This window comes from Mirounga angustirostris, unplaced genomic scaffold (assembly GCF_029215605.1).
Source record: "Mirounga angustirostris isolate CCGP_5_RB_7025 unplaced genomic scaffold, mMirAng1.0.hap1 SCAF_14, whole genome shotgun sequence".
Taxonomy (NCBI): Eukaryota; Metazoa; Chordata; class Mammalia; order Carnivora; family Phocidae; genus Mirounga; species Mirounga angustirostris.
In genome coordinates, this window is record NW_026991722.1 from 89,820,964 (window position 1) to 89,845,254 (window position 24,291).

Genomic DNA, 24,291 nt, shown 5'->3' on the forward strand with positions numbered 1-24,291 from the left:
CCCTAATAAAAGGAGCCTGCTTACCCCTGTTCAGGGAGGCACAGCTTTGGACATTATGCCCCAAGGTCTCCTTATTTGCTGCAAATAAAGATCATTTTGAGGGCGCCTGAGTGGCTCAGTTGGTTAAGCAACTGCCTTCGGCTCAGGTCATGATCCTGGAGTCCCGGGATCGAGTCCTGGGATCGAGTCCTGGGATCGAGTCCTGGGATCGAGTCCCGCATCGGGCTCCCTGCTCAGCGGGGAGTCTGCTTCTCCCTCTCCCGCTCCCCCCTCTTGTGCTCTTTCTCTCTCTCTCAAATAAATAAAATCTTAAAAAAAAAAAAATCATTTTGAGAGGCGACGCCCCCCTGGTGTAGTCTCCGCCTGGGGCTCACCAAGGAGCGGACCCCCTTCGGTCCGGTAACAAGAGCATGCTGTGTCCGTGGGGCCTCGCACACAGTAGGTACTTGTCTCAGTCTGGTTCGCCCAGAGGCCGACTCAGAGACCACGGCTCCAATGCAGGGAGTTCATTCCAGAGGTGATGGGATGGGGGACCCAAATAGGGGAGCGGGGGGAGTGAGATGGAAGATGGGCGGCAGCTGCACAGGGAAGTGAGGCAGAGCTCAATCCTGGTAGAGACCAGTGGAAGGCAGTGTGCACCGGGCACCTGAGAGTTCCCACCTGAGGGCTGAGGATATTTACACACCAGCTTTGCTCGGTCTTGGGTGGAGGGCCGCCCCAGGCGCGGTCAATCCTGCGGGCACCGCTGGCCTGCTGGGTGCGTGGCTCTGGAGGCTGGAGAAGGGCCTCGGGAAGTGGTGAGGCTGAGCGGAGATGTGCAGGGCCCCAGCAGCTCGGGCTTCGTTCCTGGTTTGAGACCAAAGTCTTCGTGTGTTCTGGGAGCCCCAGACTGTTCCTCCCCATCTGAACAGAGCCTGGAAGAGGGAAGCAGAAGGCCTGAGGCCGTGCAGCAGTTGAGTGACAATCGAGACTGTCTGATCCCATCTGAGTCCCACGTGCCCAGCACCAGGCAGAGCATGCACCTGGGTGACCTGGCTAAGCCCTGCGATGGGTCTTCCCTTGGTCTTACGTGGGGGTAACTGGAGTAGATCTGCCTCTCCTGTAGGACAGGACCTCCTCAGCACCCCACAGACCCATAGACTAGAGCTTTAGCCCCTGGGGCAAATGCAGGCCACCCAGCCCTGCTCCTTCCCTGGCCCAGGCCCTCTTGTCCCCTTCCCAGGTTCCCCACTCCCAGCACCTCTGGTCCATCCTCCGGCAGCCTGCCTCCAAGTACATCCTGCCCCTGCTCCAAAGCCCCCCTTGGCTCCGTGCCACCATGGAGAGAAACTGCAAACCCCTGAGCCTGAAGTACAAGACCATTTGGGGTCCTTCTGGAGCTGACTTGTCCTGCTCGCCTTCTTATTTCAGGCCGCTTGCCTCTCCACCATTCCCTGTCCAGCTTTTTCTTCTCCCTGGAATGCCTTTCCCTGCAGTATCATCTTGCATCCACTATCTTTCTGATTTATTTTATTTGCTGGCAAGTGAGTCTCCCCTCCCTGACTAAATTGTCATCTTCTCTCTGCTCAGCTGTTGTGAGCCCCTCACAGCTCTCTGCCTCGGACTCCTTGAGAGTCTGGTTCATCTTTGTATATTCCCACCTGAGCACCCAGCATGGCGCATTGTACACAGAAGGTGCTCAGTAAGGGCTTACCAAAGATGTGATGGCAAGGGAAGTTGGCAAGGGCTACCTCTCCTTTCTGTTTCTCTAATGCTCTCTAGCACCCCGGGTTGTCCCCAGCCTGCCCAGGGCCTGCCTACTCCCCAGAGCAAGCATTGCCCAGGGTCCCTACCTCTACCCACCCCTGTCAAAGCTTACCTGACCTGTGTCCCATCCCAGCGACACACGACTTTTCACCTTGTGAACTCATTCCTGCACTTGCGTGCATTGGTTAATGTGTTACCTTCCAGTGAAAATGGGGGCCCGGTCACTCAAGGCAAGTAGGCTCTGGAAGGCCCTCAAAGATGGAAGCACCTTTCTCTCCCTACTCTGCCCTACTTTCACACTCCTTTTTCTGTTTCCTCTCTTCCACTTTCCCTCCTTTCCTCTCTTCCTTCTTCTTCTTTTTTTTTTTAAGAGAGAGTGGGGGGAGAGAGAGAGAATTTCAAGACGATTCCCCACTGAACACAGAGCCCGACACAGGGCTCCATCCCACGACCCTGAGATCATGACCTGAGCTGAAATCAAGAGTCAGATGCTTAACCAACTGAGTCACCCAGGAGCCCTTCTTCTCTTCCCTCCCTCCCTCCCTCTCTCCCTCCCTCCCTCCCTCCCTCCCTCCCTTCCTTCCTTTCCTCTTCCAACATTTATTGAAAACCAACTGTGTCCCGGACACTGGCCTGGGCACTAGAGGCTGATTGTGTCAAGACAAACGAAGATCCTGTCCCAGAGAAGCATACTGTCAGGGCCTCGCAGACAAGCAAATCCACAGTTGAAGCCCTGGGTGAGCGGACCTGAGATGGGGGAGCCCGGCGGCCCTAAGCTAGCTTGAGGACTGGGCTGTCAGGGAAGAAGGTCCAGAGGAGGCAGCAGAGCTTGCTTTGAAGTCACTTAGCAATGCTAGGCCTGCAGTGGGAAGGAGGCGTTACGGTAGAGGGAACAGCATGTGCGAAGCCACAGACGTGTGCAGCCGCATGGCTTCTCCCCAGGCGTGAGGGGGACCATGGAGGGCTCGGAGCCGAAGCCGGCCTCTGGCTACAGGTGGGTCATAGGCGCAAGCCTGGGGGAGGGAGTCCAGGTGAGGGACAGAGGCCTGACCCAGAGCAGGGGCCGGGGCACAGAGAACGAACGTGTTTGTGTCTTGAGGCTGCTGTGTAACAAAGCGGCACAAACTGGATGGCTTTAAAGCAACAGACATTTATTCTTTCACAGTTCTGCAGGCTGGAAGTCTGAAACCAAGGTGTCAGCAGGGCCATGTTCCCTCTGAGACTCCGGGTAGAATCCTTCATTGCCTCTTCTTAGCTTCTGGAGGTCACTGCCGGCCCTTGGCATTCCTTGGCTTGTAACTGCACCGCGCCAATCTCTGCCTGTCTTCACATGGCATTGCCACTTCTTATAAGGACACCGGCCGTATTGGATTAAGACCCACCCTGATGACTTCATCTTAACTTGATTACATGTACAAAGACCCTATTTCCGAATAAGGTCAGTCATAGGGAACTGGGGGTTAGGACTTCAACAGATCTTTTTAGGGGTTACAATTCATCCCGTTACAGAGAGGAACAGGTAGTTCCACTGAATTTCTCCCAGGGGACAGCCATGACCTTCGCCCTGGCTTTCACCTGTAAGCCCAGGCCTAACCATGGGTGCCCCCAGCCCCTGGCGGCTGGGAGCTGCCTGACCTGCTAAGACCAAATTTGGCACCATGGCGCCCTCTGCTGCCCAGGTATGGCAAGAGCAGTCTGGCTCCTGCAGGCTACAAGCCGCTCCGCCCCTTGGAGACTTCATACATTTTCAACCATGGAAAAGACCTCCATCCCGAGGCTGAGGTGGCCAACTGGAATGGCACCGAGGGTCTGGAAGCTGCAAGCACCAGCCCTTGGTGTCTGACTGACCTGGGTTTGCATCCTGCCTCTATGGCTGCCTGGTTGGGTGACCCTGGGCTTGTTGCTCAGTTTCTCTGTGTTTTGGTCGTCTCCTCAGGAGAGCAAAGGAACTGTCCATGTTCCCAGGGCACAGAGCTGAGCACAAAGTGCTCGCTCAGTACCAGGCAACTACTCATTGTTAAAATATTAATTATGTTAATAAATGAGTTAATAACTCTAATGTTCTTAAAACAAACCAGGCAGATAGTAAATACTAATGGAGCAATTTATATTCTTGGCATCTACTATTTGCCTGATTTATTCTCCTTGGATCCCTAAGGGCTTAGAAGTGCCAATATTAATAATAAATAATTCGATGACATATAATATTATTATTGGTATTTATAGGCCTTTAAGTGTCCAAGGAAATAAAATTATGAGGTTCCACAAACCCAAGATATTATCATATTGCACTAACTCATATCTCTCTTTGATTAATAAAAAGTATGTGGGGGGGAGATTATCTCATGAATTTGGAGTCAATAATACCTTAGCTATTCTTTTTCTTTTTTCTTTCTTTCTTCCTTTCTTTTGCTTAGTTCTTTCCATATGAATTAAATAAAGCTTCAAAGATGTGCTTATTTCTTGCTACAGAGAACTTTAGGAGGGTGCAGGCGGTGGCTGCAGGGGGCTGGTGAGTTCAAAACTCCCAGGCTGACCAACCATCCTGGTTGCCCAGACTGAGGAGTTTCCTGGGCTTTGGGAACTTTCAGTGCAAAAACTGGGACAGTCCCAGGATACTGAGAGAGTTGGTCACCCTAACTTCTTCCCACCTTGCTTGGGCCAGAAACTCACTCCCAGGAGAAAGACTGATTCAGATCCAGGGAGGGGTTAAGAGACAACTAATCCAGCTTGAAATCCAGTTCTGGCAGTAATTAGATGTGTGGCCTTCAGTAAATCGCTTAACCTCTCTGAGCTTTGGTCTATGAAGCTGGGATGTTGTGGATATTCAGATAAGGTGTACAAATACTTGGCTTGGAGCCTGGTACAGACAGTTCTCCAATAAACTCCTTTGGCTGTGGTTTCTACATTTCGTGTCTGGCTGCTGGCTCCTAGTTAGAGACCCACAAGTCCTCTGCCCCAGAAAGGGCCTTTGTCCCCCTGGGGAGGCCAAGGGAGGCAGGTGGTTAGGGCTGAGGCATCCCCACACTGCTGCAAGGGGCTTGGGGTCCCAGGGAGAAGGTTTAGTTTTGGGTCTGATGTGTACCTCAGTTAAGTCCCTTCTGATCTCTCAGAATGTCAATTCCCACATCTGTAATATGGGATGGTATTTGTGCCTACCTCGAAGAGTGACTGTGAGGATTAATGAGATTATACAAGGAACCCTCAGCCTGGGCCCGGGGCCTGCTCTCAGTGCTACACCAGGTACTCCCCACCTCCCCATCACACACACACACACACACACACACACACACACGCACGCATGGACTCTATCTTAATCTGGCCACACATTCCATCCCACCCAGCCCCTGTTCCAGTCCTAGCACTTACTTGCTGTGTGATCTTGGCCAGATGACTTTCCCTCTCTGAGCTCCCTTCCTCATCTCTGACACGAGGGAATGACAGTTCCCACATTGCTGAGTTTTGATGAAGATGAACTGAGATAACCCACTCAGCCTAATGCTGGACACATAACCAGTGTTGAGTTGGAGTCAGTGACTGGTAGAGCCCCAGGATGATCACACGCACACTCCTACACACACACACACACACACACACACACACACATGATCTTCCAGGTCTTGGTAGCTCCTGGGAGTCCTTCAACCACACAGGGCTTCAGCACGTAACAGGTGCACACCAAACCCTGCCACACCACTGGGCTCTGTCCCACAGACACACTCAGGCACTTGCCATGCTCTCTTGAGGGTCCCCCCATCCTCATCAGTCACCTCCCACCCAGGGCCCCACCAGTCAGCACCACTGAGGCTGATTAACAAAAAACACAACATCAAATGCCTTTACTTCTGAACTCTCCCCTTTAAGGGGAGGCAGGAAATAGAACATTCTTCCTTGGAGGGAAGGGGATTTAATTCTTAAAAAAAGGCTAGAATAAGCAAATACTGATCTGAGGCCCTGTGTGCCGTGGGCCCAGTCCCGGCTGGCCGCACCCCCGCAGCAGCCCCACCTCATTCCCCCCAGAGCTGGGGGGGGCACCAGGAGGACCCAGGGAAGGCCGGCCGGCCCCCGCCCAGCCCCTCCTCAGCGATCCAGCGGGCAGAGGGGGCTGCCGGTGGGCGGGATGTCACCACCTCAGAAAGTCCCGGATGAGCTTCCAGAGCTTCGTGACCCACAGGTTGACGCCGAGGTCCATCAGGTACTGGATCTCGGGCGTGAGCATGCGACGGCAGAGCTGCGCGTGCCGCTGCCCGATGCTCTTCTTGAGGTTGTAGCCGAGGATGGACTTGGCGCCCAGAGGCTGCCAGGGCTGCATGGCCGAGTCCTGGATGGCGGCGGCGTCCACGGCTCGGCCCCCGTCGATGCAGATGCGCCGCATGCGCTCGTTGGCGCGCCGCAGGGCGGCCACCTCGCGGGCCATGCGCTCCCGCCCGAACGCCTCCACCTTGCGCCAGAAGCTGGCGTTGAAGTGGCGGTAGAGGCGGGCGTCCAGCACGTTCCAGGCCGTGGCGCGCCGGTACAGCTCCCCGGAGAGGCGCGGCACGGCCGAGGCGCGGCGGGCGTTGAGCTTGAAGTAGAGCACGTCCTCCAGCTCCCAGCACAGCAGGTCCTTGAGCAGCACCAGGGACTCGTCGAAGTACTCCTGCAGGAGCACCAGGTGGAAGCGGCGCTCCACCTCCAGGATGTGCTCCTGCACCTGCGGGTTGCCGGGGTCCAGGCCGCTGTCGTAGCCCAGGTCGAAGAAGAGCAGGTTGCGGAGGTAGTGGGCGTTGTAGCCGTGGGGGTCATAGTAGCGGTCTGGGTCCTGCAGGAACTCGGCCAGCTTGTCGCTGCCCGAGAGCTTCCACGTGAAGGGCACCACCGAGCCGAAGTAGTGGAAGGAGGACTCGAAGAGGCGGGCGGGGTCGCGGAGCACGGTGATGAACGTGGCGTTGGGCGGCACCAGACCGCGTACCTCCTCGTAGTGGAAGCGCATGTGGTTGCAGATGATGTTGAAGCAGGCCCCGGGCCGGTAGTCCTGCACCAGGCTGCGAGCGAAGAAGGCCGGGTAGTCGAAGTCGTTGCGGCCATTGGGGAAGGCGAACTTGAGCCCGTGCTTCTGGCCAAAGCGGAACAGGATGTTGAGCAGCGTGCTGCTGGCCGTCTTGTGCGTCTTCATGAACACGATGTCGCGTCGAGGCTGGCACCCTCCCGCAGAGCCGTTGGCCGGGGTCAGGGCCTCGGGCTCACCTGGCGCCGGGGAGCAGGGCGCTGTGCCCTCCGGGGTCCTGCTGTGGATGGAATGGTGGGGAGAGCCTCAGGGGCTGCTGGGGGCCCTCAGGAGGCAGAACCCCAGCGCCCTGGAGTCTAAAGATCAGGCCTATTGGGGATGGTGGGTAGCAGGGAGGCCAGGACAGGGGACCAGACAGGCCTGTGTCCAGGCTGCGATGCTTGGGCGTGTGGTTTGGTCTCTTTGGCCTCACGTTCCTCATCTACGAAATGGGGAAAATAACAGGCCCATCTGGGGTGTTGGTGTGAGGTCAAAGTGAGACAGGCTTGCTGGTTCTTGTCTCATTCGTGGCCACCACATGGTACACGTTATCACGAATTAGCATTAGGTTGGACCACATGAGATTTTGTAGGTCGGTTTTTGACCAAAAATAATCAATTCTCGGTAATTTCCTCTAGTTCAACTTGATACCACCAACCAAGAGCACAAACCATGCCAGGCCCGGGCTGAGCAGCCCCCTGAGGAGGTGGGCTAGCCTCATGGTTAGGAGCCAGGCTTGGAGGCAGACAGAATCCAGTCTCAGCCTGGGCCCTGTGCCCGTGGAGTTCTCTCAGACAAGTCACCCCCATGTCCCAGCCCCACTGGAGCCTCAGATGAGGATAATCCCAGCCGTGTACACAGACAGTGTTATTTGATCCGCATGCTCCATGAGGCAGGCTCTGTTATTATGCCCACTTCACGGAGGAGGACACTGAGGCTCAGGGTTACACAGTGAGCTCTGCCCTAATCAGCACAATTTCTGCACATCCAGCATAGCATGATGCAGGGCCCAGGGTGCCCCACCCCACCCCCACTGCTTGGCCCCCCCGGAGAGCCACTCACGTGGAGGCCAGGCCAGTGTGCAGTGGGGGGGCAGCATAGGAGTACAGCAGCAGCAGAAGGCTGGTGAAGAGCGCTCCCAGCACCAGCCCCTTGGCCATGGACACCCAGCGCTTCTTCTGGGGCAGCGGCATCTCAGATACCTGTGGGGTCACAGAGCAGGGCAAGCATCAGGAGGCCAGCCCCAGGGAGCCTCCAGTGCTGCCCCAGGCCTGGCTGGGTCGAAGGCAGCCTTTGACATTGGCTGGCCCTTGGCCGGCTCTGTGGCCCCCCCAACAAGATTCACACAGGGACAGAGAGATAAATGCATGGAGAGACACAGCAACAGGGGTACAGACAGAGACGGTGGGCAAAGCCAATGCAGAGAGAGACTGGGGGATGGGGCAGGAAGCAGGTTCTACTGCCTGGTTCAGTTTTAATTTTTAAGGGTAGGGTGGGTACCCAGGTGTCATCAGTTTACTTTATATGTTTTGGGGCTTCGTAATGAAATCATTTTGTATTTTTTTTTTTTTTTTAAGATTTTATTTATTTGACAGAGAGAGACACAGCGAGAGAGGGAACACAAGCAGGGGGAGTGAGAGAGGGAGAAGCAGGCTTCCCGCTGAGTGGGAAGCCCAATGCGGGGCTTGATCCAGGACCCAGGGATCATGACCTGAGCCGAAGGCAGCCGCTCAACCGACTGAGCCACCCAGGCATCCCGTAATGAAATCATTTTGTAAGACAGAAAAAGAAGACCCTCTCCCGGTGCCCCCTCCCCCCAGGCCTGGGGCCAGGGCTATTCACAAGGAGGGGTCAGGGGCCTCCCTGGGCCTGAATCTCTCAGCTTCCTAAAGACCCAGCCAGACTACCTGTTTCCTGTGCCACCCTTCCCAGCTGCCCAGTGAGGAGCTGAGGCTCCTCATCTCTTTTCACTGGTCCCTGTGCCCCTGGGTCCATAGGGCAGGCAGATGGAGAAACAGGTTCAGAGTGAGGAAGGAGAGGGTTCAGTTCACACAGCCAGGCCTCTGCACAAACCTACCTCCTCTCTCTGATTGCCAGCAGGCAGGGTTGCCCAGGGAAATCTGAATTCTAGATAAACAATGAATAAAATTTGTGTAATTTTGGGCGCCTGGGTGGCTCAGTTGGTTGAGCGACTGCTTTCAGCTCAGGTCATGATCCTGGAGTCCCTGGATCGAGTCCCACATCGGGCTCCCTGCTCGGCGGGGAGCCTGCTTCTCCCTCTGACCCTCCCCCCTCTCATGTGCTCTCTCTCTCTCATTCTGTCTCAAATAAATAAATAAAATCTTTTTAAAAAATTTGTGTAATTTTATTTATTTTTAAAGATTTTATTTATGGGGCGCCTGGGTGACTCAGTCGGTTAGGCGTCTGCCTTCGGCTCGGGTCACGGTCCCAGGGTCCTGGGATCAAGCCCCGCATTGGGCTCCCTGCTCAGTGGGGAGTCTGCTTCTTCCTCTCCCACTCCCCTTACTTGTGTTCCCTCTCTCTCTCTGTCTCTCTCTGTTAAATAAATAAATAAACTCTTCAAAAAAAAAAGATTTTATTTATTTTAGAGAGAGAGCACACGCACACATGCCTGACAAAGAGAGGGAGAGAGGATCTGAAGCAGACTCCGTGCTGAGCGCAGAGCCCGACGCCGACGCGAGGCTCGATCCCATTACCACGAGATCATGACCTGAGCTGAAACCAAGTTGGGTGCTTAACCAATGAAGCCACCCAGGCGCCCCAAAAGTTGTCTTATTTATTTATTTATTTATTTATTTATTTATTAAAGATTTTATTCATTTACCTGTCAGAGAGAGAGCGCGCATAAGCAGGGGCAGTGGCAGGCAGAGGGAGAGGGAGAAGCAGGCTCCCCGCTGAGCAGGGAGCCCGATGTGGGACTCGATCCCAGGACCCTGGGATCATGACCTGAGCTGAAGGCAGCCGCTTAACCAACGGAGCCACCCAGGTACCCCAAAAGTTGTTCAATTTTTTTTTTTTAAGATTTTATTTATGTATTTGACAGAGACACAGCAAGAGAGGGAACATAAGCAGGGGGAGCGGGAGAGGGAGAAGCAGGCTTCCCACTGAGCAGGGGTCCCGATGTGGGGCTCGATCCCAGGACCCCGGGATCATGACCTGAGCCGAAGGCAGGCGCTTACGACTGAGCCACCCAGGTGCCCCAAAAGTTGTTTAATTTTAATATTGCGGGGCGCCTGGGTGGCTCAGTCGTTAAGCGTCTGCCTTCAGCTCAGGTTATGATCCCGGGGTCCTGGGATCGAGCCCCACATCGGGCTCCCTGCTCCGCAGGAAGCCTTCTTCTCCCTCTCCCACTCCCCCTGCTTGTGTTCCCTCTCTCACTGTGTCTCTCTCTGTCAAATAAATAAATAAAAAATCTTTAAAAAAAAAAAACTTAAAAAAAAAATTTTAATATTGCACAGGACATACTAAAAATTATTCAGTGTTTATCTGAAAATTACATTGGGTGTAATTTTTGTTTGTTTGTTTTGGGTTTGGGGAATTTTCGGTCTAGTCTTTTGGTCTAACTGTGGCATCCCTAACGGCAGGGGACTGAGGCATGAACTGTAAGCGGGGCAGTTCATGCTGAGGGATGGGAGCCCAGGAGAGAGCCGGGGCTCAGGGCGCCTTCCTCCCTCCCCTCAGCTGTAATACCAGGGCACAAAACTTTCCACTCCAGCTCTAACACATGCGGCATGGAGGCCTTGGGCTTTTGAGGCCACAAGAAGTCATGCGTGCTGCCCCGTGACCACACGCACGGCACGTCCCCACCATCCCTGGGGGCAGAGGCTCAATAGCCTGCCTGGAGGAGGACCCCACATCCTTCCCTCTGGGAAAGTTACCCAAGGCACCCATAAACCCTTCTCAGAGAAGGGGCACTCCAGGCCTCATCCCAGCAGCCAGCACCAGTCCCTGAGTCTTCTGCTCATCCTCTAGAAATTTCTCATCACGGGAAAGGATATAAGGAAGCAATGTGCAGAGGAAGAAACTATGCAAGAGGGAATTTGGCCTCCCTCATGACAATGACGTATCTCTGTTCACTCTTAGGTGGGCAAGGTGGACAAGTCAGGGGTAAACGAGAATGGGGGAGAATGTTTCCAGAAGGCAGTTCATTCTAGCAAAGGAGGAAGGTATAAGCTCTCCAAATTCCAACGATTCCACATAAACACTTGGGCAAAGTCCCACATGACATGGTGTTCATGGCAGCGTGGTCAGAAATTTAAAAAATTAGAAATGACCTCAACGTCCATCAGTGGGGGTCTGTTACACAAACCAAGGCCTGTTCCCAGATGGAGTCTTCTGTATCCATTAACAAAACAAGACAGAGCTAAGTGGACTGGCTCAAAAACACATCATGATCTAATAATGTGAAAAAAGAAAGTTCCAGAACACTATGCCCCCAAATCCATATATGTATACATGTAGGCCCAGAAACAACTGGAGGGCAGTATTCTAAATGTTAATAGTAGTATCCTCTGCATAGCTAGGAAAAGGGGTATACACGGGAATATTTTTCTATATTATGCATTTCTGTAACAAATGCTTTTTAAAAAGGGAGCATGTATTACTTTTTTAATTAAAAAAAGGCAATAAGGGCGCCTGGGTGGCTCAGTCGGTTGGGCGACTGCCTTCGGCTCAGGTCATGATCCCTGGGCCCTGGGATCGAGTCCCACATCGGGCTCCCTGCTCTGCGGGGAGCCTGCTTCTCCCTCTCCCACTCCCCCTGCTTGTGTTCCCTCTCTCGCTGTGTCTCTCTGTCAAATAAATAATAAAAATAAAATCTTTAAAAAAAATAAAAATAAAAAAGGCAATAAAGGGGCGCCTGGGTGGCTCAGTCTTTAAGCGGCTGCCTTCAGCTCAGGTCGTGATCCCGGCATCCTGGGATCGAGCCACGCATCGGGCTCCCTGCTCAGTGGGAAGCCTGCTTCTCCCTCTCCCACTCCCCCTGCTTGTGTTCCTGCTCTCGCTGTCTCTCTGTAAAATAAATAAATAAAATCTTTTAAAAAAAAAGGCAATAAAATGTATTTAATATATTTAAATAATAGGTGATAAAGAATGCAGGGTGGGGTAATGTGGCTAACCAGTCTGGTCATGGAGGGGGAGGTGCTGACCCCAGGCTCTGGAGGCCCCAGGCCTGTGTTTCAATCACAGGAACCTCCATGGAGCCCCAGTTTCTCATCTGTAAAATTGGGAAGCTGATAACCACCCCCCACCACCACCACCACTGGCTCTTTCAGAGATGGAGGAGGCAAAGAAAGCAATTAGCATGTAGTTACTCTCAAAGAGTGTTAGCTGTTTCCCTCCTGAGCCCCTGGGGACCTGCTCCTGGTCTCAGTCTTTGTCACCCTCAGGGTGTGCTCCCCTGAGCAAGGTGTGGCTGCTGCCGGCTCCCAGCACAAACCAGCTCATTGCATCAAGTGCCCCAATTGGGCTCCTGTCCCCTAGGGCCCACTAGAAAACAGGGCAGAGCCTAAAGCCAGGCCAGAGCCTCAGACTCGGGCCCAAACCCTGAGTGGGGCCCTAGACCTTGGGTTCTCTGACTTTAAAACAGGGGAGGGTAAAATTCCTACCCTCCCCAAATCCCCAGGGTCCACTCTTGCCCCAGCAGCCCTACTCACCAGGGCACTTTCCGGAAATCTGAGAGGCTGATGACAGAAGCTCTGGGGTAGAAGCCCAGCAGCAGGGGGCAGACCAGCTTCCCAGAACCACCAATCAGGCTCCACCTAGCCTGGCCCAGGACAGCGCCCCCAACCTCCCCATCACGGCTTCACTCATTCACTCTGCCACTTGGGCTTCCTGAAACCATGCCTGCCCTCAGGTTTCACTTTTGAGCCCCTGCTATGAGCCAGGCCCTGGGCAGGGACTTCTCTAGAGCAACTCACTGATTCTGCTTAGCTATCCCAGCAGGCTGACCCCACTGTCACTCCCATTTTGCAGATGGGGAAATCGAGGTTCCAGGAGGTGATGTGACTTGCCTAGGGTCACTCAGCAAGGCAGGGGGCGGGGCTGGGATTCAAGCCCAAGTCTGTCAGCCTCCAATATGCATCTTCCAGCTTTGTCTGTGGCAGCCCCTGCCTGGCATGTCCCAAGCCCAGTCCCAAGCCCGCAGGAAGTGTGTGTGCAGCCAGAAGATCCACCACAGGAGGCCAAAGTGTGGCTAATGGGGCTCTGTCCCAGCAGCACAGCAGGGTGTGGCCTCTGTGGGCTGGGCCAGGGCAGCCAGGAGGAAAAGTAGAGAAACAGAGGGGGCCTTGGTGGCTGGTCCCTACTGTGTCAATAGCTTGAGGCATTCGAGGCTGATGGTTCCCTTCCTGCCTGGTCTCTGTGGACTTGGGCATGCTGCTCGGCCTCTCCGTCTTAGTCTCCTCATGTGCACGATGGACACACAGCACCAAGATCAGGGCAAACAGGGCCCTTGGTAACCACAGGCAGAGTCCCTGGGTAGACCAAGGCCCAAAAAGGGGCTGGCTGGCAGCTAGGAGCCTGGCTAAGAGGAAGAGTCACGAGACTGAGATTTGAATGAGAGGATGCATGCACACAGGCAGAGATCAATACATATTAATTATTCTTATCATCACTATTGACCAGGGACCAGGTTCCCGGGCCCAGGTTTATGGGCGGAGAGATCTCCTCTGTGCCCGGCTGCAGGCAAGCCTAAGGTAACTCATCCCTGCGCTGCTGGAGCCTGGCACCAGGTAAATGTTTGATGAATGACCCCCATGACCCTCAGGGCAGAATGCAGCCAGGGCTAACACGAGTGGGTGGGAGCCACACGTGTGAGTCACACATCCGAGGGCCACCTGGGGCCAGCACCTTGGGGCCAGGGTCCTGCGTTTGAGACCCAGTTTTGCTGCTTCCTTTCTGTGTGCCCTAGGTAAGGCTGTGTCCCTCTCTGGGTCTCAGATTCTCCTCTAAAATGACGGTGCCAACTCTGCCCCCATCACAGGGCATCACGCAGATCTCCCTCGTCCCACAAGGAAAGTGCCCAGCACAGGGCTGGCACAGAGCATACACTCCCTGGGCATGGGTGGCCATCGTTATTATTATCATCATTATGATTGCCCTCCCAGGGTCCCAGTCATGGCCCCTTCAAGGTGTGTGCCCATGGCCCACAGTGGAGGCTTGCAGTCAACAGACAGCCCCAGGTCCAAGGCCATGGGGCACCAGGGACGATTACAGTGTGGGCTGAGCCTCACAGCTTCCAATCGGGAAGACAGCACAGCAGGGAGGCTAAGGCTCAGAGAAGGCAGGGCCACCCTGAAGGTCACACAGCACAGCAGCAGCAGAGAGAACTAGAATCTGGGTCTCTCTTCCTCTGCCTATGGTGGTGACAGTCCCAGGCACTCAGGAGTGATGGTCCGCCCCCCTCCCTAGCCCACCCCATCTATTCCTATCCTTCTTGGTTACCATAGGCACATCGCCCTCCATCTGTGCTGACAGCTGGCTCCAGGCCAGGCCCAGCAATCCTCTCATTCGGTTGGACCAGCACCCTCTAGAGAAGGAAGGAGAAACAGGACTCATCGCCACAGCATGCACATAGGGAAACCGAGCCCAGGATGGTAAACCTTCTGTCCTACAGCATAACTACCAGGCAGGCCTTGGTCCCGGGTGTCCTGCTCCCCCAGGGACCCCTGTGCAGGGGTGGAGGAAGACACACTCACCTTGGGCCGTGGCTGGCTGCCCCTTTCCTCTCCCTGTCTGAGCCACATCTGACTCCCAGGCTGCCTCTCCGGTCACTGGGAAACAGGAACGCTCCTACAGCAGTATTCTGGCTGGCTTCCTCAGGTCCCAGTGGGTGTGAATATTCATGAGGTCCCTCCCCGGGGGATAGCAGGTGGCATGTGTCTGTACCCTGCAGGTGCTACCCGGGCCCTCTGCCAGGGACACATTCCGGGTGGTCCCTGACTATCTCTAGACCTCCGCAGCCAGGCAGCTCCTTCACCCCAGGGCTCAGCCAGGTCTCAGGTGTCCTTGGACCAAGGACACAAGCAGCTGCAGAGCTCTGCAGAGAATCGGGGAGGCGAATTGCTCCTCGAACAGTATCTCATTAAGTCCCAACATCTCATTAAGTCCCCCTCATCTTAATGCTGCCCCATGCATTAAGCACCATGGTTAGCCCACTCTCCAGGTGAAGAAACGGAGGCTCAGAGAGATGAACTCACCCGTCCAAGGTCGCATAGTTAGCAGGGGACAGTAAGTGCCAGTCAGAAAATCCAAATGCACACTTGCCAAATTCCAGGGCTTAAAGATACCGAGATACAACCAGAGACCAAGGTTTGTCTAAAAACGGCGGAGCCCCCAGAGCAAGCAACTCACCCAGGAGTCCTCCTAGGGGCAGAGAACCTGACCAGCTCTGGGAGGATCAGTCTGATGAGATTTTACCTGTGAGCTCCAAGTCCTTCATCAAAGAGGCAATACGATCATGCCTCTCCTGTCTGCACCCTGTGTGGGGATCGGCGCACGGGACTCCGTGGACCAGCTTGGAGAGATTCGGGCCCACTGCAGGTGCCAATCCTTCCCCAGGTCTTGGCAAGAAGAGGCAGTTCTAGGGGCCCTGTCCTGAACCCCAAGGGCCCTCAGGCTCACCGGAGGTGCTGAAATCTCTTACACCCCACTCTTAGCTGGGTTTAGGTCTGTCTTGGGGTCCGGGTTCAGCCTTGCCATGAACAGAAGATGCCCAGAAAAGCACCTCACATCCTTCCGTCAGGCACAGGGGCTCTAGGGACCAAGGTTAATAGTAATTGACCATCGGGGCACCTGGGTGGCTCCATCGGTTAAGAGTCTGTCTTCAGCTCGGGTCATTATCCCAGGGTCCTGGGATCGAGCCCCACATCAGGCTCCTTGCTCAGCAGGGAGCCTGCTTCTCCCTCTCCCTCTGCCTGCTGCTCCCCCTGCTTGTGCTCTCTCTGTCTCTGTCAAATAAATAAATAAAATATTAAAAAAACCAGTAATTGACCATCGGTTAATAGTAATAACTATCACGACAGTCATTTATCTCACACTGAGAACTTTCATAGGTTGACCAGCTGCCAACTCCTCCCAGGGAACAGTAGGCATCTGACATTTGCTCAGACACTGCCCCTTCCCCTACAACCCCACCCAGCCTGGGAGCAGCCCTCAAGGTCCCATGAAATACCAGAGCTTAAACAGCCACAGGGAGGACCAAGAGTCCATATCTCTCTGAATGCTGGATTGGCCCAAGGCACGGGAGTAGCGTTATTTATTCATCTGTTCTGGGCTGAGCTAATTTGAAAACAGATAAATAAATGTATGGGGGGGGAGTGAGTCAGGGCAGAGCTGGTATCAAACAGCAGAGAGGTGGTTTATGAGTGTGGACTCTTGACCAAACGCAGTATGGTCCTGTGCTCAGGACTTCTCATGCATCACACGCCCTCATAATCCTTGCCACTGGAGGCCCTGTTACCACCCCTATTTTATAGAGGAGGGAGCTGAAGCTCGAGGACATGATGTGACAAGCCCCATGTCACAAGAGGTTAAGGATCTTGGGCAGGAGGGAGTGGAGGTCAGGATCTGGGTGAGGTCGTGGTGGGGTGGGAAGGCAGGTAAAGAAGAGCCACGTGAAGCAGAGCTTTCTAGAGTAGGAAGCATTGATAGCAGAACCTACGCTTCCAGCCCTGCCAGAGGGTTCCCTTCTCAGGGTATCGATAGTGATGTCATCTCTGGCTGGTTCTCCCCCAACCCCAGAAAAAAAAAAAAAAAAAGTTTTTAATTATAAAAGCAGTACATGATCACTGAAAAAAAAATTCAGACATTACAGAAAAATGCAAAGACAATGAAAAGAGCTCCATCCCCATAGGTCACTGCCCTTAAAACTTTAGCACAAGCCTCCCCACATTTTTTCTGTCCATAAACCCATACAGATGATAGAAGGGGTCTCTTTGGGGGAATACATTTTGTCTTTACCTTGCTCCCCCTCTCCCATGTCAATAGATTGTGGACATCTTTTTGTGACCACAATTAGTTTTAAATTGATCCGTTCCAGTTATTTAGGGAGCACCTGCACTGTGCCCGGCGCTAGGGTTCATCATTCCCGTGCCAGAGTTCTGGGCTCACAGTCCTGGGGGTGAGAGGAGCAGGCAGCTGCAGGTGCTGTGATGGAGGACACGGTGGGGCTTGCTGGAACGCAAACACCTGATCCAGTCTGGGGGGGGTGGCAGGAAGAGCATGCTCAGGGAGGCTTCCTAGGATTAGGGGTCCCTGGTAGCAGAAGCTACTGTGTGTTTTCTGATTTCCAAAGGCAGTTAGTTCCCTTTTCTCCCTGAGTACATGGCTAAACTACATTTCCCATCCTCCCTTGTGGTTCAGTGTCCTCGTGTGACTGAATTCTGGCCAACGGAATGTGAGCAGAATAATAGCTGTTGATATTAGGTGGGCGGACATTCTCTGTGGTCTCCTTTCGCATATGCTGGATGAATGGGGCCAGCTCCAATGATCTGGGGATGGGCAGGGGCCATGAGATGGGAGGAGGCTGGTATTCGCATCACCACTCACTAAACACCTGATTAGATTTCATGAAAATGACAACTAAACTGCCATTGTGCTAAGCCTTTCGGAACTTGGGGCTTGTCTGTTACAGCAGCTAGGATTAACTAATGCACTTGTTACCCTGGAATGAGCCAGGCAGAGAGAAAAGCATGTGCAAAGACCCAGGGCGATTGAGAAGCTAACAAATGTTCAGCTTGGCTGGAAAGTCCAGGATGTGTGTACGTCAGAGGCTGGGTGTGCAGGGGAGACTAGAAGCACAGCCAGAAAGGGGGCAGGGGCAGGCAGGAGATGAAGGGTCTCAGGGAAGCATGCTAAGGAATCTGGCCTGGATCCTGTGGGCAGTGGGGAACCCTGGAAAGTCTTCAGCAGAGAAGTGAGGAGATGGGATTCCCATCAGGCTGCTAAAAGGAAAATGAACAGTAGGGATGGGGAAGGACTGGGAGAAGCCAGCAGACCTTGACGGTGGGTTATAGCTGCTAGGTGTGAAATGACCTGGACCAACGAGAAGGCTGGGAATGAACTGGAACCATCTGTAGGCCATGGCATAGACAACGTTTGGTGAACGATAGGGTGTGGGGGAGGGGAGGGAGGAAACCTGTTGGGGTGACTAGGGGTGGAGCTGGCTGGGGGTGGAGCTGGTCCCTGAGTGGGAGAGCCTAAGAGAGGGGTATGTTTAGTATTGGGGTTGGATGGGCAATGTCAGTTTCAATTTAGGACAAGTTGAGTCTGAGCGATGTGTGGGATGCTTGTAGAATATGCAAAGAGCAATAAGATCCCTTACCTGGAGCACAAGAGGGAGATCTCAGGGTAAAGAGATTGGGAGCCATGGGCACAGAGGTGGGAACTGATGTCAGAGAAGCAAATGGAATCCACTAGAGAAAGGGGGAGGAAGGTGAAGAGCCCTGCCAGGAGGGCAAGAGTCCCCCAAGGAGTTAAAGATAAAGAGCCTCTGAAGCCATTGGCTGTAGAACATTCTGTGGAACATTGCTCCCCATGAACCATTCCCTGACTGATGGGCATCCATGCTGTTTGCTCAGTGCACACACATGGGAACAGGGTTCTGGAAGACAAGGTGAAGGGGTGAGGGTGTCCTAGGGCTGTTTCTTGTAGCTGGAAGGGAATCTCATGGGGACCCTAGAGGAGATTTTAAAAGTGGAGCAACAAGACTCCCCCTAGAGTTCTCAGACTGCATACTTGACAGCAACTATTACAGTTCTAAAGGTGCCCATCCTCAGACCCGGCAATTCCATCTGTGCTCATTTGTTCACAGAGGACAATCTAACAGGAGATCCGAGAAGGGTGCAAAAGTTTAGCAAAGGGGAAAGACAGAAACAACTTAAATGTCCAACGATAGGGGATGGTTAAAAATATTATGTGACATTCACTCCATGGTTTATGATGTACTCATTTAAATGATGTCCATAATATATAATGAAGTGAAAAAATATATACACACACATATGATTTTGCTTTACAAGAGTCTGTATTACTCTGGAAAAGAATTAAAATGAAAAGATATTTCCATTTTTGAAAACCTATAGTCTGGCTGGAGGAGGAGAGAGAAGTGGCTAGTCGGAACCATACCCCTCCTTGCTGTGCGACCACAGCCCTCTCTGAGCCTCAGTGTCCTAAAGTGGAGAAGAAGCAGCAGGGGTCCGGGGCAGAGAAGCTGGGAAGTGTGGGCTGCACAGTTAAAGGTGCAGATGGGAAAGGTTGGCCCTCCACCCAGGAGCCCGGGCCAGTGCCCTGCAGGGACCCAGAAGCCTCCTCACTCTGCCCCTCTGGAGTGGGGTGCTGGAGTAGAGATGGGGAGGATCACCCAGAGAGGCACTTCAGCTGAACCCCAATTTGCTGGTTCATAGGACCACCCCCAAACTGTCAGCACTGACATCTTGCCCCTGCTGCCTGCCCCCTGGGCTGGGGGCATGGCGGCCAGCTGGGTACCAGGTCTGGCAGCTGACTGAAAGAGGGCATGTTCTTTGATGATTCAGAAGGCTCTTTCTGATCTCGCAGGGTCACCTATCTTTACCATTTCAAATGGCAACCATGCCTGGGACCCCTACAGACTTCCCAGGGTCACCTGCTAGCCATGGGATGGGTGGGAACACGAGGTTCAGAAACTAGTGAAGGGCCAACTGACAAAGTCAGAACTACAAGCAAGCTCTTCCTGCTATACGCCCTTGTCTGGGCAAAGTCACCATCAAGGCTAAGTTGCCCCAAAGTAGCTTCAGAGGGGCAAAACACAGGTTAACCAAGAAGTCAGTGGTTTTTTTATTAACTCCCAATTACTGAGAATACGTATCATTCGCTGTACCTTCTAGCATGACTGAAATGTTTTTTAAAGGAATGTCATGCACTTGCTTGCATAAAAATATGTAACAGAATAAAGGTTTTAAAAAGGTGCTGAACACCTGTTATGCACAATGTCCTGGATCCGCCCACCTGCCTCTCCCCTCCTGGAGAGGCTGAGATGCTCTGGCTATGAATTCTGACTCCCCCAGTCCCCAGCTGGGCGATCTTGGGCAGGTGACTTCCCCTCTTTGAGCCTCAGCTTCTTAACAATGGGAATATTTTGCCCCTCTCACGGGTTTGCTATGAGGATCAAATGGAATGAGGCGTGCAGAGCCCTTTGCTCATACCTCGGATTATTATCATGACCTTTCTAGACCCACTTGGCAGGAGAAACAGGACCCACCGGTGCAGACTCCTGGAAGGCAACCCTCCTCATCCAAACCCCGTATTTCCCATGCTCCAGACCCGTGTTCCCTCACCCCCAGATTTCACATTGGGGGAAAATGAGGCACAGATAGGAAAGGACTTGCCTAAGGTCCCATGGCAAGTCAGGGCACTGCTGGGATCGGGTCTGGGAGTGGCCAAGCCACCTGGAACAGGCAGGTGGGAAAAAATGTATCATCTGGGGCCCCAGTTCTTCCCAACCATCACTCTTTACCTGCTGATTCCTCCAGCCTCCAGCCCACTGCTTCCCACGGGCACCTCTGCTCACTACTGCCCTTCCTGTCGGTTATAAAAGGGGTTCTTCTTCACCATATTCCTCACCCAGGAAGAAGCCCTTCACAAGCCTACTGCTGTGCCTGGAATTCCACCATCTGTGCCTCATTCGCCTAGGTTAATTATTGCCTCTCCCCAGGGTGACACACTCAGTCCCTCAGAGCCCAGAGTGGGGACTGTCAGGGAAACACTCCTTTCTTTTCTTTTTTTTTTTTTTTTTTTTAGATTTTATTTATTTTTTTGACACAGAGAGATATAGCGAGAGCAGGAACACAAGCAGGGGGAGCGGGACAGGGAGAAGCAGGCTTCCCGCAGAGCAGGGAGCCCGATGTGGGACTCGATCCCAGGACCCTGGGATCATGACCTGAGCCGAAGGCAGACGCTTAACGACTGAGCCACCCAGGCGCCCGAAACACTCCTTTCTTGCTGGGTGACAAGAGGGCATTCGCCCCATGCTCTCAAACAGCAGACCCATGCCCACTGGACAAGGGGTTACACAGGAAGCAGGCAGGCTCCTTTGTCCACAGGGAGCTTCCTTCAGGCAGGGCTCGGCCTGAGTGAGAAGCAGGGAATGAAGCAGCCCGAGGTGGCAGCTGGGAACAGGGCTCTGTTGTCTCTGCTCCCAGAGTAGCAGCCTGCCCACCCCCGAGTGTCAGCCAGAGCTGGGAGCTAGGAAGGCAAGGGGGGGAGGGGTCCCGAGCTAGGGGTTTGGACAGCACAGGCAGATCCAAGAGCCTAGGACCCCAGAGCAGCAGAGAAGTCTTGAGCAGGGCTGCAGTCCCGAGATGTGGGCTGGGACAAGACTCCTGTGATTTGTAGTCAACTCAGCCACCTTTGAACTATGTGTGACCTTGGGCAAGTCACTGAATCACCCTGGGCCTCAGTTTCCCCCTAAGGATAACGGGAATGCCCTCCTTTGCAGGGCAAAGTACAGTGTAGCACTATAGGGGCTGCTCTGGTCCAGGCCTGCCGGTGGCCTTACCTCTCTGGGCCTCAGATCACCCCCCTTGGTAAAGGAAGAGGTTGGATTCTCCCAACTAGACTGTCCTCCTGAGGATTTTCATGGCACCTGTCACCTTGGCAAGGTGATCAGGTGTCAGGCCTGTGGCCCTCTCTCTCCTACTTGGTGTGGGTTACTTACTGCAGCCAGATGTGAGATCATCACCTCTCCAGCTCTAGGCAGGTGGGAAGGGGGGCCCTACTGGGAAGAGACCACAGTCTTGCTCTGTGCTGTGACCAAGTACCGGCTTGACAATGACAGGGCAGACCAAGCGGGACCTCCTCCTGGACATTGGTCCTGGAAACTCAACCGGCTGGATTTCCTATGGGCCCTTCCTGGATATCAGGGCTTGTCCCACTTCCACAAGCTTCTCTTTGCTGGCTTTGCCCCCTCTGTGGTATAGGACGGGGCCTTCCCCAAGCAGAGGGGGATCCATCCCTCCCCCTGACCCCCAGCCCCTGGTCCGATGGCCCCCCACCTCACCCCTTCTGGAAAGCGCTGGTGGGAACAGGGGAGATCCCTGCCCTTCCTCCCCCAGGGCTCAGGCTGCTGTGTCCAAGATTAATCATTAATGGACTTCCAGCTCCAGCCCAGCTCCAGCCCCACCCACCCATGTCCGAAGACTGGGAAAAACCTGGAAAGGGGGCTATGAGGAAGAAACCAAGGACAGGGCACACACCAATGTGCGCCCCCCCACCACCCCCCCGCCAGCTGCCCACCCTCTGTCAGCCCGCGGGGCACTCGGACCCGGAGCGGTTGTTGCACTCCCGCACCACTCAGGTCTGAGGGGCTGACTCCCGCGGTCCCAGTTTGGAGGTCTGGGTAGTGCCGGCTGCAGCCCCAGGCAGGGCACAAGCAAGCAGTGGGTGCTGGGCCCCCAGGACTTACCTTGGCCCCGTTCTCCTCGGGCCTGGCGTGGCTGTTTCGGTCCCGGGCCGCGCCGCCCGGGCGCTCACTAGGCGGCGGGGCGTACCCGCCCGGGCCCCCGACTCCACCGGGCCTGGACCATGCTCCCGCCGCCGCCGCCACACTCACTCCGGCCAGGTGCGGCCGCCAGCCTGGCCCGTCCCCCGGTGCTGCGGCCAATAGGCGGCCTGGCCCCGGCCCCCTCCCGGCCCCCTCCCAGCCCCTCCGCGCTCGCCCGGGACGCACAGAAGCCGCATTCAGCGTCCCCGAGCGCAGCGCGGCGCCCCCGCCGCCGGCTCAACAAGGCGCGTTTGTCTCGGATGCGCCAACGGGGCTATTGTCCCACCGCTGGACCCTGAGGCTCGGCTGAGCTCCCAGCCCCGGAAGGGGATTCGAGGGTGCCTGGGAAACCGGGTGGCGTGGTGGTGGTGGTGAGGGCAGCCCAGCTCTGGGCAAAGGGAAGTGGCTAGACTAGTTGCTGAACTTTTATTAGGGGCTCTGGAGCCCTGAATATCCAATGTGAGGTATGGCCTCCTGCTCGAGTCAGTGCAAGCTGGGGACATACATTTTTGGGGTCTAAACTGTGGATGAGAGGGGTGCAGGGGGGTGCCAGGATCCCCTGAGGGAAGCTCAGGCAAGGGACCCATCTCCAACCAGTCATGCTGCTAGGAGGTCTCCACTGACCCCACCTCTCCACGGTGTCCATAAGGGCTGAGCATAGCACCATCAGGATGCAGGTGCCCCTTCCGTGATCCACCTTCAGTGCCCAGCTTCCCTCCTCACCGCAGAGGAGGACCAAGGATGAGAACTAACGCCTGCCTGGTTGGGAATGTGCAGCTCCAGCTGTGAGAATTGCAAAACCTGCTGGCCACTCAGTGGGCCACGGGCTGCGTCAGAGCCCCGCTGCCCCCGCCAGTACTGGGTGACTCTGGAATGGGGAAAATTCCACATCCATATGGCTGCCAGGGATTTTTCCAGATCCGACTGGCTTGCTCTCCAGCCTTGCCCTAGCACCCCTGCCATGGCCCTGGGATGCGCATGCAACCAGGCAGGCCCAAGTCATTCCCTAGGGTGGCAGGCTTTGGCTCCAAAGGCCCTGATCCCATCCCTGCCTCTGGAAGCATGGCACCCCCACGAGCATGCCAGAGTATAACATAGCCCTCTCCGCCCCCTGCAAGGCCCAGCCAAGACAGGGGCCCTGGGTCCTCTGGTCCTTCTGTCAGAGCCCGCCCAAATTCTCCTCCCACCCCGTCGCCCCCCGTCCCCAGGGTGGGCCTGCAGCCACTGCTCAAAAAACTTCTACAGAGCCTGGGCACAGTGAGGGGAAGAGGGCCAAGGCCCTCAGGTGCCTAGATTGGGGGTACATGAAGCTCAGTTCCAAACCCACACTCCGCCACCCCGGCTTCTGCCCCTGACAGCCTTCAGCCCCCTGAGGGGGCGATTCAGAAATTCCCTGCCTGATCTGGGAGGGGCTGAGTGACCATCCTGAGCACTGGCTTCTGGCCCTGGCCCTGCTGTGAGGCTCTGGCCATCCGGGTCAAGGCATGTCTCTCCAGGTCTCGGCAAGGGCACTGGCAGGGTCAGGTGGGAAGCTGCAAGGACGGCCCAGCAAGGGTCACAGGTCAGACTGCATGCAACGCCCACAGTGGGGGTTACTGGGTGGTTCTGCCGAGGAGCCTACAAGGTGAAGCTGGTACCCACAACTCAAGCTGCACAGATCCATCGGGTGCTGGCTTCCACGTTCTGGGCTCACTCTAGCAGCAAGTTATGACAATCACAGTTGGTATTTACAGAGTACCTGACTCACTAGACACTCGACACTACTAAGTCTGCGTAACATTACCATTGAACCCTCCTCCCCCGCCCCCTGCCCCCACCCCCCAGAGAGGCTCCAGAATTTCTACCCTTAATTTACACAGGAGGAAGCACCATTCACAGAGGAAAAATACCTGGGCTGGAATGTGAGCCAAGGGCAGACTCCACTTCACTAGGTGGCCCTTCTCCAACCCCACGAAGGTTCATGAACATAGAATTCAACTGG

The 24,291-nt window shown here is 54.7% G+C and overlaps 1 protein-coding gene across 2 annotated transcripts; it reads right to left on the reverse strand.

Annotated features, from left to right (window-relative positions):
* Positions 1 to 2,995: 2,995 nt before the first annotated feature.
* GAL3ST1 (galactose-3-O-sulfotransferase 1) lies at positions 2,996 to 8,951 on the reverse strand. 2 transcript variants are annotated; one of them, XM_045886428.3, is made up of 2 exons: positions 7,835 to 8,951; positions 2,996 to 7,010 (listed from the first exon to the last, which is right to left on the reverse strand). In XM_045886428.3, the coding sequence occupies exons 1-2, from the start codon at positions 7,963 to 7,965 to the stop codon at positions 5,870 to 5,872; spliced, it is 1,272 nt and encodes a 423-aa protein (XP_045742384.2). In that variant the 5' UTR covers positions 7,966 to 8,951; the 3' UTR covers positions 2,996 to 5,869. The 2 variants fall into 2 exon arrangements, with proteins under 2 accessions (XP_045742384.2, XP_045742385.1); XM_045886429.3 differs by having other exon boundaries at positions 2,996 to 7,013.
* Between the last annotated feature and the right edge of the window lie 15,340 nt (positions 8,952 to 24,291).

What these genes read in the sequence shown, in the direction of transcription:
- GAL3ST1 (XM_045886429.3), bottom strand. Translation starts at nt 7,965, where the DNA reads ATGCCGCTGCCCCAGAAGAAGCGCTGGGTGTCCATGGCCAAGGGGCTG. An exon ending in CACACTGGCCTGGCCTCCAC is followed by an intron (nt 7,014 to 7,834) that starts GTGAGTGGCTCT and finishes TTCCATCCACAG; the next exon opens with CAGGACCCCGGAGGGCACAG.